The sequence below is a fragment of the Triturus cristatus genome, chromosome 3_2, assembly GCF_964204655.1.
Source record: "Triturus cristatus chromosome 3_2, aTriCri1.1, whole genome shotgun sequence".
In the NCBI taxonomy this organism is placed as follows: domain Eukaryota; kingdom Metazoa; phylum Chordata; class Amphibia; order Caudata; family Salamandridae; genus Triturus; species Triturus cristatus.
Genome location: NC_140584.1, coordinates 737465951 through 737482475, shown reverse-complemented (window position 1 = coordinate 737482475; position 16525 = coordinate 737465951). Strand labels below are relative to the sequence as shown.

The following is a 16525-nucleotide window of genomic DNA, read 5'->3' as shown; positions in this document are numbered from 1 at the left end:
AATGGCCGGAAGAAGGGATATGGGGCGGTAGTTGCCCAGATCGACCAGGTCCAGATTGGGTTTCTTTAGTAGAGCTCTCACCCTCGCCTCTTTCCACCTGGGGGGAACTATTCCCGTGGTAAGCGAGGCGTTGATCAGGTTTATCATGTTAGGGGCTATGATAGGGGTAACCTGTTTCAAGATGTTCAGTGGTGCTGGGTCAGCTGGGGAGCCGCTCTTTACCGTGGCCAACAGGGAGTTAAAGGTTTCCTGTGTCACGAGTGGGATATCCTTTAAGATGAATTCCGTTTGGGAATTTGTCTGAAGTTGAGGAGGGAGATCTTCCTCAATCTTAGTTGGAAGGGATTCAAGGATAAGCTGAACTTTATTACTAAAGTATTCGGCGAGTTTGTTGCACTGTTCGCCTGAGATATCAGGAGCTGCTCTGGGGGGGGGGAGCTTCGAGAATTTTTTTTATGATATTAAAAGATTCTTTGGAGGAGTTGGACGCTGCTAAAATTCTTTTTTCATAATAAGAAGCTTGAGCTTTACTTAGTTCTGCTTTATAAGCAAGAATGGCTGACCTATAGTCCTGTTTTTTTGACGGTAGAAAATCTTTCCTTCAGTGTCTTTCCTTTACTTTACATTGGTGCTTTAAAATACGTAATTCTGATGTGAACCATGGTGCATCTCGAGACCCTGCCGACTTCTTTATCCTGATCTTTGGAAGGACCGTATTGAGTGACTCCTCAATCCAACAGAGGAAGTCCTTGTTAGCCTGTCCCGGACATTGGGATAGGCTAGGTTTTGTCTTTTCCAGCTCCTGAGACCATTTCTCCAAGGGGAGCTTGTTCCAAGGGCGACCAAATGTCCAGGATGATTGCGCCTTGGGCCTAGTTGTCTGAGGGGACCAAAGAAGATTTATCAGGAAGTGATCTGTCCAGGGTAATGGAGTAGGTTCAGTTCCCTTCAGGTCAGCTAAGTTAGAGAAAGCTTGATAGAGCAGGTGTCCTCTTGCGTGCGTAGACTTATTGATTTTTTGGGAGAGTTTCAGGGATAGGAGATCTTTTTTTAGCTCGCAGGCATTATCGTAAAATTGCCCGAGGCGCTTGCCAGCTTGATTGCAGCCTCAAGCAATGAGTTATTAAATGACCCTATTGGTCATAGGAGGGCGGTAGATCAAGATGCCTGTGAAGGCGAGAAGTGGGGAGAATTCTATAGAAAAGTGAACATTCTCACAGTCTTTGAGCGGGTTGCCCAAGAGGCGGCAGATGAGCTGTTCCTTATGGGTGATGGCTATTCCACCACCTCGACCCATCGGTCGTTCAGCTCTTGGTAGCGCATAGCGCAAGGGAAGAGCTTGCGCGATGTCGGGCCCTGAGCTAGGGGAGAGCCATGTTTCGGTAAGGAAAAGAACGTCGGGGTCATGGTCTCTGAGGAGCATCCCTATCTCTGCTGTGTGTTTAGGCAGGGATCTGCAATTAAGGAGAAGGATCCTAAATTCGATTTTATCATGGGGGTGGTCTAGCCTGTATGGTATGAGGTTATGACTACATGTAGGGCATTTGTTTGGGATGTTCTCAGGGGAGAAGACATACTCACAATTAGTTCCAGAAGAATTATTTAGTTTTCTAAGGTCGGCGCTGTTATAAATGAGGCGAGCTGGGATGGGCTTGCCTTATGCGCGCCTTGTGTCCGCTGCGCGGTCGCATTAGTATGCGCTTTTAACTGTTTGGCACTGCCTGGGTTCAGCCACTAGACCGCTGAGCCGGCGCTTGTCAAAACGGAAGTGAGTTTCACGCCCCGAGCCCCTAGAGCACTGAACACGGCTCTATTCCCGGTAAGCACAACAGAATCAATTCCCCAATAAAAAGATACAGTTTTTTTAAAAACACAAGCAATTTAAGATGAATAAAAGAATGTTTTATCTTGAGTGATTTGGCTATCGTAAGACCGCACTGACCTGCAGCCGCACTCCAACGTGAGTGTTCTGCTTCCGGCCTGTGTTGGATGCATCCAAATGTATGGCAAGCTTGGGCAGATTACAAGGGTATAGTATTGGAACCGTCCGTTCTGGATGACAAATGAATTATGAAATCTGTCTGTTTACGGGATATGATGGTGCTGGAACAGGTGATTTGGTTTCTTGACACGCCATGTACCCTATTGCAAGAATGTGGGTGGGGTGAACTGTGCAGGCATTTTTTTTGTTTATGCTTTTTTTTCTTATGCTTTGTTTCTCTACTTGTCGGCCATTAGGCCGTGTAAATTCTGTAAAATCAATACAATTTGTTATAAAAAAAAAAGATAAAAGCAGTTCTATTATAAAAATATTCATGCGAAAAGAAATTAAAAGAAAAACTTTCTGTCAATAACACTTTACGCACTCTACAGTTTTAAGAAATTGCCTCTTCACCTCTTGGGTTTACTTACTATTTAGAAATTTTACAGCATATTTTACTACATCTCGGATGTATTGTGCGTACCTGTAAGTTTCACGATTATAAGAAAATGCAAAAAAAACTAGGATTATGTTAAAATGTGAAAAAGATGCATGCAAGATGCTGTCTTACCATTGCATCTTTATTCAACAACAGCTTCCAGATGGGAACTATTTTCCATGCTTCATAAAAGCCAAATCCAGCTGCTGCAATTAGATTTATTTAGTTAGATTTATGCAAGGAATTCAAATGTTACTGCTTTTACAGTGCTTAGGAAACATGTGATATTGTTTTCCAACACACATTGGCTCACCTCACATTTCTCCATAAAATATATAAAATACGTAATGGAAAATTGCGCCTTTTCTCCTGCATCAGATGGCTGCCATGCAGCAGAGCAGCCCCTGCTTCACAAATCCGGCTTTGAACGCTGCATAACGGAAATACAGAGGCTTTGACAAGGGGTCGAAATGAATTCAGGACAGCTTCTTTTTGACTTGAGCTTGCAAAGAGGGAATGTTAAGAAAAAAAAAAAAGTTAATATGTAAAGGCCACAACAATGTATTTCAAGCATCAAAATGTATTCCGGCTTTATCTAGAGACAGGAAATGCCGCAGAGCCCCCTGGGATTCCAGCTAATCTAAGCTAAACTAGCGGGACAGTTTGGGGAGAACCCAAAGCAATTAATCTGGCGGATAGGGAGCAAAGATGTACAGCGTGCCGGTAAACAGGGCAGCGCCCAGCAATCCTAGACCAGGCAAATGCATTAAGCAAGTGGTGGGAAAGACAAGAAGAGCAGTGTGTTCATAGAACATAGCTAACAATTGACTTGAGGCACAAAGTGGCCGGAAGCACAATGCTTCCGGACCTTCTAACCTCCAGGAGACTTCTCAAGCCCTGGCTCTTCGAACAGTAGCAGCTTCCAACCCCCCCCCCTCCCTAGCGCCTTGAGACCCTCACGGGTATGTAGTGCGCTTTATAAACGTTATGATTGATTGATTGATTGATTAATCCAACTCCTTCTCTCTTCCGTGTGGGGTCCCTCAGGGATCTTCCCTAAACCCTCTGCTCTTCAATGTTTATGTTTCAGAATTGGCCGCCCTGATTAGATCTTTTGGTTTTCCCCCACATCTTATGCAGATGATACTCAAATCGTGGTGTCGGCCTCTAACAATACAGAAGTCACTATCTCTCAGTTTCACAACTGTATCAGAGCTGTTAGTGACTGGCTGGGAAAGCATTGCCTCAAGCTAAACTCAGAGAAAACTGAGGTGATACTTTTTGGTAATAAACCTCAGTTTTGGAGCCCAGCATGCTGGCCAGCAGAGTTGGGAACTCTCCCAATCCCAATCCAAAAAGCCAAAAATTTAGGCATAACCATAGATGACAAACTGAACTTTAATAAGCATATCAGTTCAGTTGTCTCATCCTACTTTCATTCTTCCTTTTATTCCTCCCACCTCCAGAAAAATAGTCATTTTCTTATTAATACTCACGAAGTTGGATAACTGTAACAGACTCTTTGTTAAGCTCCAAAAACAATACGTAAAGTAACTCCAAATTGTGCAGAATGCGGTGGCCAGCCTTATTTTTGATCTTCCCAATTTCCATCCAGTTTCTGCCTCCATTAAGGAACTTCATTGGCTTTCAGTGAATAACTGCATTAAATTCAAGGCATTATGCCTTACCTATTAAGCCTTGCGTGATGTAGGTCCTAGCTACCTCAAACAGTCCCTCTCCTGGTACATACCCAAAAGAGACCTACGATCCAAAAACTCCTTGACGGTCTCTCCTCCCAATTGTAAGAGACTCAAATGGGGAGGCAGTTGCTTTTCCTCTGAAGCACCGGCCCTCTGGAACAGTTTGCCTATAAATATTAAAGCAGATCCCACCTTATCTAGTTTTAGGAAACTACTAAACACCTGGCTTTTTAAACTCTAGTCTCCCTCTGCTCTCACCTTTACAGATATTCCCAACCAGCGCCAAGACACCCATGGGTATTCGAGCGCTTTAGAAACATTTTAACATAACAATCAGTCCCACACGCTATAGAACAGTGACCGTAATAGCTACTGCAGACCCAGAGCATGCAGCGCAATGGCTCACCACACCCTTCTCTCCTCCAGAGTGTAAATATCAATCAGTCCCCTTATGCAGTGAGACAGGCGGCCAGTAAAGTTCAGGGCACAGGTTGAGAAGAAATAAGGCTTACCAACAAGGGTGTCTCGTGCCAAAATCAAGGCAGGTGGCCCTGCCCTGCCTCTTTCTGGCAACGGCATCCGGGGCAGTGGGGCAGCTCAGATCTTTAAATAGGCAGCAGTGGGAATAACTGAAGCAGGGGTTGTGGGAGATGGAGTCCCCAGTGTCCGTTCTTCATTGCGACTTACCCCCTGCAGTTCTGGCAGAATCCAAGCAGTGTTGGCACTAAGTCTGCAGCATCCCTGAACACGAAACAAGAAGTGTACTGCTCCCCCACCTCAAGCGCATCTACCACGGCTCAGGCTCTACTTGTCCCCCATGGCAGCAGGGTAGCACAGATCTTTAAATATGCTGCAGTGGGAACAGCTGAAGAGAGTGCAGGGGGTTGTGGGAGATGGAGTCCCCGGTGTCCGTTCGGCGTGGCGGCTTACCTACTGCAGTTCTGGCAGAATCCAAGCAATGTTTGCACTAAGTCCCAAGCAGCCCTGAACACGACACAAGAAGGGCACTGCTCCCCCAGTTCCAGCGCATCAACCAAGGCTCAGGCTTCACTCATAAGCATTCATGCATTGGGCCTCTTCCAGCTAAATGACCAGGGCTTGGGCGCAAACCCATCTTAATGCGGTGTCATTTTGCAAAGCTGGCGACTTGGAAGGATCTGGCGGGTGCCTTCTACTCCAGGGCAGCCATGAAAGGGTGTGGGTGGCAGCAACCAAAGATTAGGGTTAAGAGCTGTCCCATCGGCTTCAACATCTTAAGGGGGCTTTTTGGGGGTCTTCAGAGCATTTGCGAGCAAGAGCAGCAAATCACACTCTTCAAGGCTGACTTTGCAGTGGCTCTTTTCAAGGTTACAGAGTTAGTGAGCTGGCAGCCCCTTCCAGATACATTCCAGGGTCCGCATGCTTAAGAGGCGATGATGTACACCTGGTGGAAAGTAACATGATAGGACATCTCTGCCGCTCCAAGCCAGACTAGGAGACCAAGGGCAAGTACATGCGCTAAGATTGCCTGGGAGACTGTGGGTGCCTCATGCATAGATATATGCAGGACTGGGTACAACAGGGGCACCCACTGTTTCAACATGAAAATGGGTCATACCTTAATCAATGCAGTCCTCATTATGGCCCTGGCTAAGGTTGGTTTTCAACCTAAAGAATTCGGGTCACACTCATTTCGTATAGGCACCACCATAACAGTCGCGTTGAACGGGCTGATTGGGGAGCACTTAAAGAGAATTGGTTGCCGAAGTTGTGAATGATCAATGATTTTGTTCTGAAGATACTTGTGATTTGAATTAAAAATGCAGCCGTTTTAAACCAGCAAGTGACTACTGTGTTTTAATAAAGGGTTAGGGTGCACTGGGTGACGGCCGAAGAGCCTTGCGGGGTTCTTGCCTAACTGTGAGGGGTTATACAAGTGTTGAAGGACAGTTTGATCTGACTTTCTTCCCTTATATTGCTTTTAGGTGAAAGGCCGCTGAACCTGCGCGTAACAAATCATCACAATAGACCATTGCAGCAGATTCATTCAGATGGCGAGCAGCACTTAGGGAAGCAATTGTGCAATGATCTGACCATGATTTTTTCCAGCAGTGAGACAAACTCTCAATCCTCAGGTGAGGGATGTTACAGGTGATGCATATAACTTTGCTTGGATTTGAATTGATTAGGGTCCATAACTTAATAGTTGCTGTCTGCAAAACGTTAGTACTTCAGTGAAAAACACAATGTTAAAGGTACAGCTATTCAATAGTTTTGTTGCTAATAATTCTATTTATGGCCCCTATAAAGTGATCTATGCATAGCACGATCCCCTCTTTCAACGTGACCTTCCAGCATAACCTAGAGATTTCCGGAAATAGATTGCTTTTGTCAATATATAAACCGAAAACGGTATTTCACAATTTCCAGTTGCCAAAATCTACTTTCCACTGTATTAGCTAGCAGTTCCAATCCCTGCTAAACCCTTCCCATGAAATTAAGATTATTTTTTATTGATCTGGAACTAATACAAAAAATGTTGCCGCACATTAACTCATCAAATTAAATGTTAATTAATTAACGACTTCAAGATTGTAGTGCAAGCCCTAGCAATCTCTTAACTGGATTATGGTAGCAAAACACTCTGTGGCCTTCCTAGATTGAAGACTGCGCCACTTAGAGCCTCTCTCAACTCCGCTGCAAGGCTCATTACAGGCTCAAAACGTTATCATCACATCACCCCCGAGTTTAAGTCACCAAATTAGCTCCTGTATGAGGCAAGGATAGATCTAAAGATTGCATGCATGACCCACAAAGCTTTACATTTCAACACCCCAATATATCTTGCACAAAAACTTGAGCTCTATGGGGCTCCAGATTATCTAGGGGCTCCAGTACTTTACTGCTAAAGCCACAGAAATTCCCTAAAAAGTAAACCTACAATAAAGCATTCTCGGGTATTGCACCAAGAATTTGGAATTCCGTGCCACCTGAAATAAGATTGAATAATTCCATGGCTTCCTTCAAAAGGGAAATTAAAGAGATTTTGCTCAAGAAATTTCGGGGCAAGATCCCCAGTCACCCCAAGACTCGCTATTTTGCACTTTCCTTTATTGAACTGTTATCATCTGTTTTGTTTGTTCCTTGTTCCATTGTGCTATTGTTCCACTTCCTGTACCTTCGTAACTGCCAATCTATAAAGCGATCTGATACTCCATGTGTTTTTGTATGTGCTATATAAAACCTTAAAAAATAAAAATAATTACCCACTCACTAACATTTTTGTTTTCCTTTTGCTTAATATTCTGTATTTATTTAATTTAAATAGTTTTTAATTAAAAACTTTTTGTTAAAGTACTAGGGAGTGACCATGTGTGTTGCTTGACTTACTCCAAGGCTGGACTATAGTACATATATGCCTGTTGTGACACTTTTAGGACTGTAGTGACTTTATAAGTGAATTGTGTGTATTATAATAGACTCTTTCGTGGGTGTGTGTTTTGTATTAGAATTTCCCTCCCAAACACTGCCGTAAAGTTCTATAAATAGCACTGATTTTCTCTTCTAACCACTCCAGCTGTCCTTTCCCATATTTACCACCAAGTGGTATACTTATATGCAGAGAGATCTCAGACATAGTGGCACAGGATTCAGCATTTAAGTTAGGAGAGGGTGAGTTTTCCAGCTGTAGGCTTGTGAATTGCATTTTATAGTGTGAGTAGTACTGCTGTAGTACTGCCTTATGCACTACAAAATGCAGTTTGTGAATTGCGCCCAGCGAGTCAGGATATGCTTTTAAAAACCATTCCAACAGAGCAGCAGGAACAACGACATATTTATTTTGAAAGCTAGAAATTGAATTAATTGATCTATTTCTTATCTTTCTGCAGAATGCCTTGGGATTTTAAAGGATTACCCGCAGTCCGCTTTTAACATTACTGAAGAGAAAGTCATAAAGACTGAGCCTGAAGATGGAAGCTAGCCATAACTGCATACTTATCCCTTTGATCAATACCATCAGGCCTCACCAACAAACCGAGAAAAAAAACTTGCAAGCCTTAATGACCAGTGTTGCCTCGTTCAGTTGAAACATAATTTATAGCCAAAGCCTCAAGACTGCCCTAGCTATCAGCTGAAAATAGATGAACTGAATAAACAGTGGTGCTGATGGCTATGCATTCCTAATACATGACCTACAAAGGTTCACAAATTAATATTGTGAGCCTCTTATTATTTGAAGAATGTATTATGTTTTATGTAATTTATAGAAACTTTGCTGTTGGGACATGTATTCAGTTGTTGAGAAGATGTGGATACAGTTCACTTTACTTGAAATTTCTGTGTCTAATTTAAATGTGTCTAGGGTAGAGGTTAATGTCATTATTTTAAGCTAAAAGTCAATGGGACTGTGTGAAAGATAACCTTGATGTGGCAGACTTAACACCCTATGTTGCAATAGTGTGTGTAGTGAGCATAGATTAGTACATGGTATGTTTAAAAAACACCTGAAAATATAATTTAAACTCTGCTCCTCTCACTTTGGAGGAGCAGTAAAGCACATGTATTTTTTTCTGGCCTCTGCTGATTTTTTCTCCTCAGGAAATCGTGCAGAAAGAAATTGAACCTAGCACATCCACCTCATTTCTCATTACAATTTCAGGGTCAATATAATTTAGAGTTTGTCTTTATAAACATAAATTCCCTTTCAGTAACGTGGAGTATATAGCAGTATTATAATTGGATGAGCGCACCACAGATCACTAATCCTAGTAAATTTCTTATATGTATGAAAAGATAGTTCAACCCAGGTACAGTATTTGATCTATTATGTTAGTCTTCTTCTAGAAAACAAGGAGTACATATTCTTTACTTTTCACTTACGCAAGAATGTAATGGACAATGATATTACTTGTTGAGCCCTGAAAGGAATTAATGAATGGAGTCTTTAAATTCCATTACACCATCTAGAGCAACATTAAATTCCTTTGTTGTAGTTCTATGCAAATAATCTCTCCATCCATAGATGTCAGGGATATGTGATAGGCCTATATTTATAACAATTCTAAAGTGAAATACAAATATATATATATCCATATCAAAGTTATGGTATGAACAGTCTGTCCTCCACTCTTTTGCTCGCCCTAGTCAAAGCCTGCTCATTCAATTTTTTTTTTTATATTTTATTTATCTGACAGAAGATCAGTAGACAACAACATTACGTTTTCAGGATTTCCTTTTGTGCTGTTGCATCATGTAAAACCTTTCAGTGAGTTGCTATACTGGGTTCTTTTCCTAGCTACTTTCACATTGCATCGATTCACCACTTCTTAAAAAAAACCTCAGGCATACATGTCTGATGGGTCCTTTCATCAACTCGTCTCTAACATGCGCTTTTTCCAGCCAAACTGATGGCATGAATCATAGTCCTGCAGCTATCGGATTTTATTTAATACAGTCATATCCGAAGTGCTTGAGGCTGAATTTGCCATTTTTTAGTCCTTTATGACTTTAGATTAGACATAGATTGAGGCACCAGCAGAGAACTCATGGTGTGTGTAAATGTATCTGTACAATGCTATCACCAAAACCTTTATTCCTGAGTTTGAAGTTATAATTAATTAAGAATAATTGTTCTGCAGTGAATTGAATCCTGCCTAACTGATACGCAATGGGCATCACACTCTGTTTGTTAACGCTCATCCTTAAAAAGTATCCATTCTATGAGCCAAATGGCTTGCAGTTATTCTGATGATACATAACAGGTGGTCTAAATTTCACTACCTATGCCTCAAACGTGATTCTTTAATTGTTTGTTAGCTGTTGACCAGTGAATGTCTCATAACAAATTGAAAAAGAATGACTCCAAAATGAAGATACTTGTGGTCAGAATTTTCGCTATCTACAGTCATAAGAAAATGTGTCCCAAATCACTGTGGCAGTTAATAACATTGGTGCCATTGGTGAGGTTATTCCCCTTATCAGACATTGTTGAATTGTCAGTGTGACCTTTCTGATCAATATGACTTAATTTATACGCCTTGTGAAGCACATTTCCATTACTCTCATTCATACAAAGCCTAGTGCATTTTGGCCTTGATATTACTTATAAAGTACTCAATCATCATTGAATTAAGCCTCATTTAAATCCTTGTTCAGCGATCACAGATGCTTCCATTTTGTACTGCATCTGAGAAATTGATACAAGGCTCTACAGGGTCTAACAATCTTTCACTGGCTTCAATTTTTCTCCTATATTGTCTTGTTATCATTATGCATTGCCCATCATGCCAACTAGGGCGCTTGCCACTTAATAACTGCACATAAATTTATACACTGTGAACCTGACCGGATAATGATATTTCACTACACATCTGCCCTAAACCCACATATTACGTCAAGCCACAACTGAGCATCTCGTGTTCAGAAAGCTCCTGAAAACATATCTATTTCCCAGTTAAAGAGCAACTTCCATCACTTCAACCATGTAAAAACATATCAACATTGTGAGTTAATCGCTAAAGAAACATACGCTGGAGTGCTTGTACCCTACAAAACAACTTCAACATAACCTTAGCATGACATTGCAAGACACAAAGATTGGGAGTGCTTGGGAAAAGAACTTTAGTACTCTATTCACATCTTCATAGTATCTAGACACCTTTCAGCTCTGCACTGATACTATTAAAAGGTATATTGTACTTTTTAATCTGACATTGAATATAGTTAGTAAAGGAGATGGCTACATAGAGCCACATTTCCTCTTCTTCAGTATTAAGACACCTGTTTTGGACTAACATACCTGAACACTGGGGTCCTATATTTATGATGGCATTTATTTGAGTAATGAGTGAGAGGGAGGGACATCAAATTGGGATTATAATTGGAGAAATGAAAGGTTTACTATGTAATATCTTGGTACATCTTTATTTTACCCTTCCAGAAACTTGAATTTCCATGAAAGAACTTATTACCCAGCCTTGACAATTTTTTGTGACTACTCTTCCAATTCAATTCCATTACTTTTCTGAGTTCAGAGGTCAAAACCTTTTAACACTGGTTTTACAAATGTCAATGGATTACAATGATGCCTGGGCCCGACATACATCCAACCGAAATGGGTAAACAGAACATGGTGCCCTGTGTCTGGTCAAGCAAACTTTCAGGGATACAGTGTGTTCATTGTCTTAATCCCACTTCTCCAATTATTAATGAATGGGTTTTGGCGGGCTTATGTGCAATATCTTTATGGTTTATGAAACTAAAGCAATAATACTAAAGTTCAAACAGAATTGTTGCTAGACACCATTTGTTTCAGTTACTTCAGGACTTCTGTTTGTCTCTTGCTGATTAAAGATGTGCATTTCATTTTAAAATATATTTTTGCAAGTTTAGATATGTTTTTCCTTGGATCAATCAGAAAAAATGATTAAATATTTTTTGAAAATGTAGGTGGATTTGTAAACTGTGTTCAGTTGCCTAAATCCTAATAATAAGGATTACTATTTGTATATAAATATTCCAGAGATTGCATTTTTTTCTCTCTTTCCACCTGCATGGCAAACATAAAGGAAAGGACATATTTTCAGGTAAAAGGCAGCTGAGGGGGTCCACAATATTTTACTAAAGCAAGTATTTACAGTCTAAAATGATCTTGTGCAGACCAGGGCACCTGTTGATAAAGGTCATTAGAACGCTTACCGGCGTAAGAGTTAGATGATGCAAGTTTTCTGTGGGTACTAAAAAGTGAAATTGTGCGTACCAACTGCCTCTTCTTGTGCCTAAATTCTGGAGTTAAATCTGGAGAATGGAGGGTTCTTGAGATTTTCTCAGAGAATCCAGAATAATATGGATGTGCTTTTTCCATTTTTTTCTTGCCTTAATATTTAGTTGTTGCAGTATAGGAATGGTTGAACGCATACTTTAAGGCCACAACAACAAGAGCCAGAATAACTACATGAACCAAAAAACAAAACTGAATGAAGTCCGACTGACCTACACCAACCACCTGAAACAAATGTGGAGGTTAACTCGAAAGGATTTGTACTGTCGAATGGGGAGAATACTTTTGTGTTGTTTTCTGACAAAGCATAGGCACAGTCAGAAATGATGGGTTATTGTTAGAAATACAAGAAACTGATTGGAAAGCTGCAAACTACAACATAAATTTACAGAGATATATAGCCAGGTATTGTTAAAAATACTCATAAGTACAGAACAGTAAATGCACTTTACTTTGCAAAGTTTTCTGTTTATACTTTAATAATTAGTATTTAGTTAATATACCACATTTGCAGGTACCATGTTGTCTGAATAAACATTTCGGATAGTAACATTGGGTGGATTGCTCAATAGAGCTATACACTAAATATTTTTTTTAAGTAAAAATATTTGAAGTACATGTTTCAGCGTCTGTTTGGTGTTAAGGAAAATATGTTCTAAACATGGACCATAGATGCTAACTTTGCTTGAATTTCTTCTTCTATTGTGTATGTGTGGTCTTGTGCCATGTATATGTACACTGACCGGTTGTTCTGTCATGATGTGCATCACATTTAAATCTTCACACCGATCATCAATTGTTATAAATGCAACACGGCAAAACTCTTTTCATGCCTATGAAAGAATTGCCCCTCTCACCTTTCCATTTACTATAACTTCTTTGTGAATCAGCTTACTGTGTCGGCATGCAGGCTTCCAGTCCCGTAATGTGGCTGTATATATTTCTCTAATAGTGTGTATAACACTTCAGTTGTCATCCAAATGTGAGATTAAATGTATACACTGTAGTCTCAGATCACTGTAAACATTTGGCAGTTAGTACTGACTTGTGAAAGAAAGCCTTATTTAGGGAATATCATTTTTATACTATTAAATTTCTCTTTAATAGTTAATTCATTGTATTGTTTGTTGTATCACTAACTAACGATCTAGCTAGTCAAGTTCACGATTCTCTTTTAGTAACAGAGAATGGATGTGCGTGCTTGTCTAATGTGGTGTGCTGTCATCATTTCCAGAGGAAGAAGGTTAGAGGCTTCTTCGACAATAATTATCAGAGTCTCTGGATAGCCTCCTACGTGTTTGCATTGAAGACGTTCAGTTTTGTAGAACTATATGTTAGACCGTATCAGAATGTAACCCTCCTAGTACTGTAAATAGTTTGAAACTGCGTCAGGAGATTGTCATTGCCAATACTAGCACTTCTTTCAATCCGGGATGACCAAATATTCAAAGCATTCACAGAGTTCTTATGAGTGTAGAAATATTCAAAGTAATAACTTCACAAATCCAGTAGAATTTATTTTGTAAACACTAATGTATTGCAATTGTTTTACATTAAACAGTACAACATGTATATTTTTGAATTGTGTGTTCTGTGATTGATATGCTGAACAGAAATTGATTGTAAAACTCTTCCAAAAGTGGCTTATCTGATTGTATTTTGATAAACTTTGGTATCCGCTGGAAGGCATTGATTTGATGAGGCATTCACATGTCCTTAAGTTCTCGCTTACTCGTTTTGTAATTTCCTAATAATCTCATACATACAACTCCATGTACACTGCATAACTGAATGCTCACCTAAGGTGGCTCACCTCTATCTCGATCTCTCTGAGTAGCCTAATGTCTCCTCTATAGTCTGTCAAGATGGCCTGGATTGTGGTAGCAAAGTGATGACCGTATTCATCTCAACCTTTAAATCATTTGGTGGTTGTGCTTTTTAATACTAACCTCGTAATAACATTGCTGTAAACATCTTTTTGTATTATTTCCTTCTCTTCCATCAACCTTCACAAATATGTAATCCACAATATTGACTACCTATATATCGTCAGTGTAAGACATTGTATTATTATTTGGGGTTGATGACTACCTACCTCAAGGAATATTAGAATATTGGAAAGTTGAGAGCTGCATTGTAGACAATGGAGCAGTAGTCTATAGAAAATGGTATAGGCCTCCTGCTCTCAACATTACAATCTCCAAACACACAGCCTCTGCCACTCTTGTTCCCCTTCCTCTCCAAAATATATGGATTGGGAAGGAGAAAGCCAAAGGCAGAACATGTGTAGCAGATAACACATGAGCCTTCTCCCTCCCTCTTCTGGTAGCTCACAGTGTCACTGTAACCTCAGAAGGAGGTAAATGCTGCTTAGCGCTTGGATCTCCCTGGCTTGTCTGAACGAGGAAAATCAGTTAGGCAAATCCCAGGGAGAACCACAGGTTTACTTCAGCCTCCTTTCACATCTTATGCTGTTAATGTTCAACAACTTACAGCTGTGGGCCTTCACAAAGCTGTTATTTGTTGAGCAATCACAGCAACAGCTGTAAAACAAAGGCTTTGAAGCAGAATGTTCTTATAGCCCACCGTAGCATGCTTTTCTGGTCAATAAAGGCCCGCTCCCTTGTTAAAGGACCATGCCAAAAAATGCTGGAGCAGGTTTTTAATGGCACAGAGCATTCACACTTAACTGAGGACAATATGTAAAGTATATAAGTAGTTCGAAAACATAAAGTTGAGAAGCAAAAAAATTAAAATCCCACACACCAAATTAGACCAAGTGAAATTTGATGAGCAAAATGACAAAAATCCAACAAGGGAAACGAGATACATATTTTTCAACTTTTAAATAGGAATCGCACCAAGAAACACAAAGTGGCAATGATAGTAAATGGTCTCTGTGCACTAGCTCCTAGGCGAAATTTAAGGCTAACTATAATGGAGTGTGGTCTTATATAAGAACCAGATTCATCCTGGTCAAGGAGTTTTCCTTTTGATATTTGATTTTTAAGTCCCAAACCACCACAGAAGCACACCTCCAAAGCCCCACAGGACTTCAGGGGAGGCCCCTAGACTCTCAGGATGTCAGGTAGGGGCCAACAGTGGGGCCCAGTCCATGTCCAGCTACCACTGATCCGCTGGGCAGTTGGAAGAATGGCCTCCTGTAGCTTGTATCTCTGTAGTACAAACGTTATGCCTTATGACCCCTAAAGTCTACATCTTTGTTCTGGGTACAAGCAAGAGCAGGTCCAGCTCTTCTCAGGTTGCACACAGGAGGTCTAGTCATCTTTTGGTCTTTCTCCGGTCCAGGAGTGCCCTGAAGTGAGTGCCTAAAGATGCCAAATTTAAAGCTGGCATGAGCTACTGGATATTAATGACTCCTGGGCATGTCTTAACTAATAGGTTAAAAGTTCCTGGGGCTAACTCTAAGCACTTTCAAGATACTGAAAATCTTCAGCCACACTAAACTTGGGCTCTGCGGTCTAGGTCTGGGTCTGTGTGTGCTTGTGTGGTGGGGGCTTGGTGGAGAAATCTAGTGTCAACCCACATATTTTGATCGGTCCCAATCAATGCTTACAGAGCAACTAAGCCCAAGAACAGAAAGCTAAACTTGAATAATTTGAAGAGAGTAACTTTAACTGCCATTAATCAAGATATAAACCTGGGTATACGGAAACCGATCTTAGACCTACTGCTCAGCTGCCGCTCAGCAGTGAAATGCACGTCCCACATCGCTGATCTCATCTTGAGCCAGGAAATGGATGTAGCGATCCTAACTGAAACCTGGCTCGCCGAATCCTTACTGAATCATCGTCGCCATTTTTTGATCTATTTCCCCCAAACCACAACATCGTGCTAAAAAAAAGGGGGGCGGTATTGCTCTGTTCTCTTTGTTACTCCAATACTTTCTGACCCACTTGACTCATGCGAACATCTTGCACTTTCCAAAAGTAATACAGAGAATCAAATATGCAAGTTCTGTGCATTCTATCACCACCCTGGTAAGAAGGACCCACTTATAGATCACCTAATGGAAATCATCACAGTAAACTCCTCCCCTCCCACCAAGGATATATTTCTAGGGGACTTCAATCTTTATTGTCATGATCTTAATGATAGGCCAACACCTTTAAAGGCTTCTTTGGTGACCAAACTAACACAAAAAGCTCTACATTATACTGGATCATATCCAAAGAAAGGTTTGAGAACATAATCTCGATTGTTCCTAGCGTCTGGTCAGATCATCATATAATTAACTTCCAAATACCAGACACAATAAAGAAAAGACCCACATAACCAGTCAAACCCAAACAATGGGTACGGTTCACAAAGGGCTTAGACAATGAGAAACTAGCAACATGTTGCGTGAAGAATCTTCTACGATGTCAAATATAATAGATTCAATAGCTCTGTTAAAACGGAAAAGAATCCCGGATAAAGATAGAAGTACTTGGTTCAATGGAGCCCTTAATGAAGAAAGGAGTAATTTGAGACTAACCGTATGGAAATGGAGACAACACCCTTTATCCCCCCAGCTTAAGCTGCTAAGTAAGACCAGAAACACTTACAGCAAAAATATTTTCAAATAAAAAAACGGATTCTTCAGAATGGAACTGGAGAATGCTAAAAACAGACCACATAAACTC

General features: G+C 40.6%; 1 protein-coding gene across 2 annotated transcripts in view; it reads left to right on the top strand.

Moving 5' to 3' along the window:
• NAB1 (NGFI-A binding protein 1) overlaps positions 1 to 13451 on the top strand; it is a 136937-nt gene extending 123486 nt beyond the window's left edge. For both annotated transcript variants that reach the window (XM_085648794.1, XM_085648795.1), the window contains 2 exons: positions 6085 to 6234; positions 7990 to 13451. In XM_085648794.1, the coding sequence (XP_085504920.1) occupies positions 6085 to 6234; positions 7990 to 8081 (242 nt within the window). In that variant the 3' untranslated portion in view covers positions 8082 to 13451. The remainder of the gene's footprint in view (positions 1 to 6084; positions 6235 to 7989) is intronic.
• Positions 13452 to 16525: the final 3074 nt, after the last annotated feature.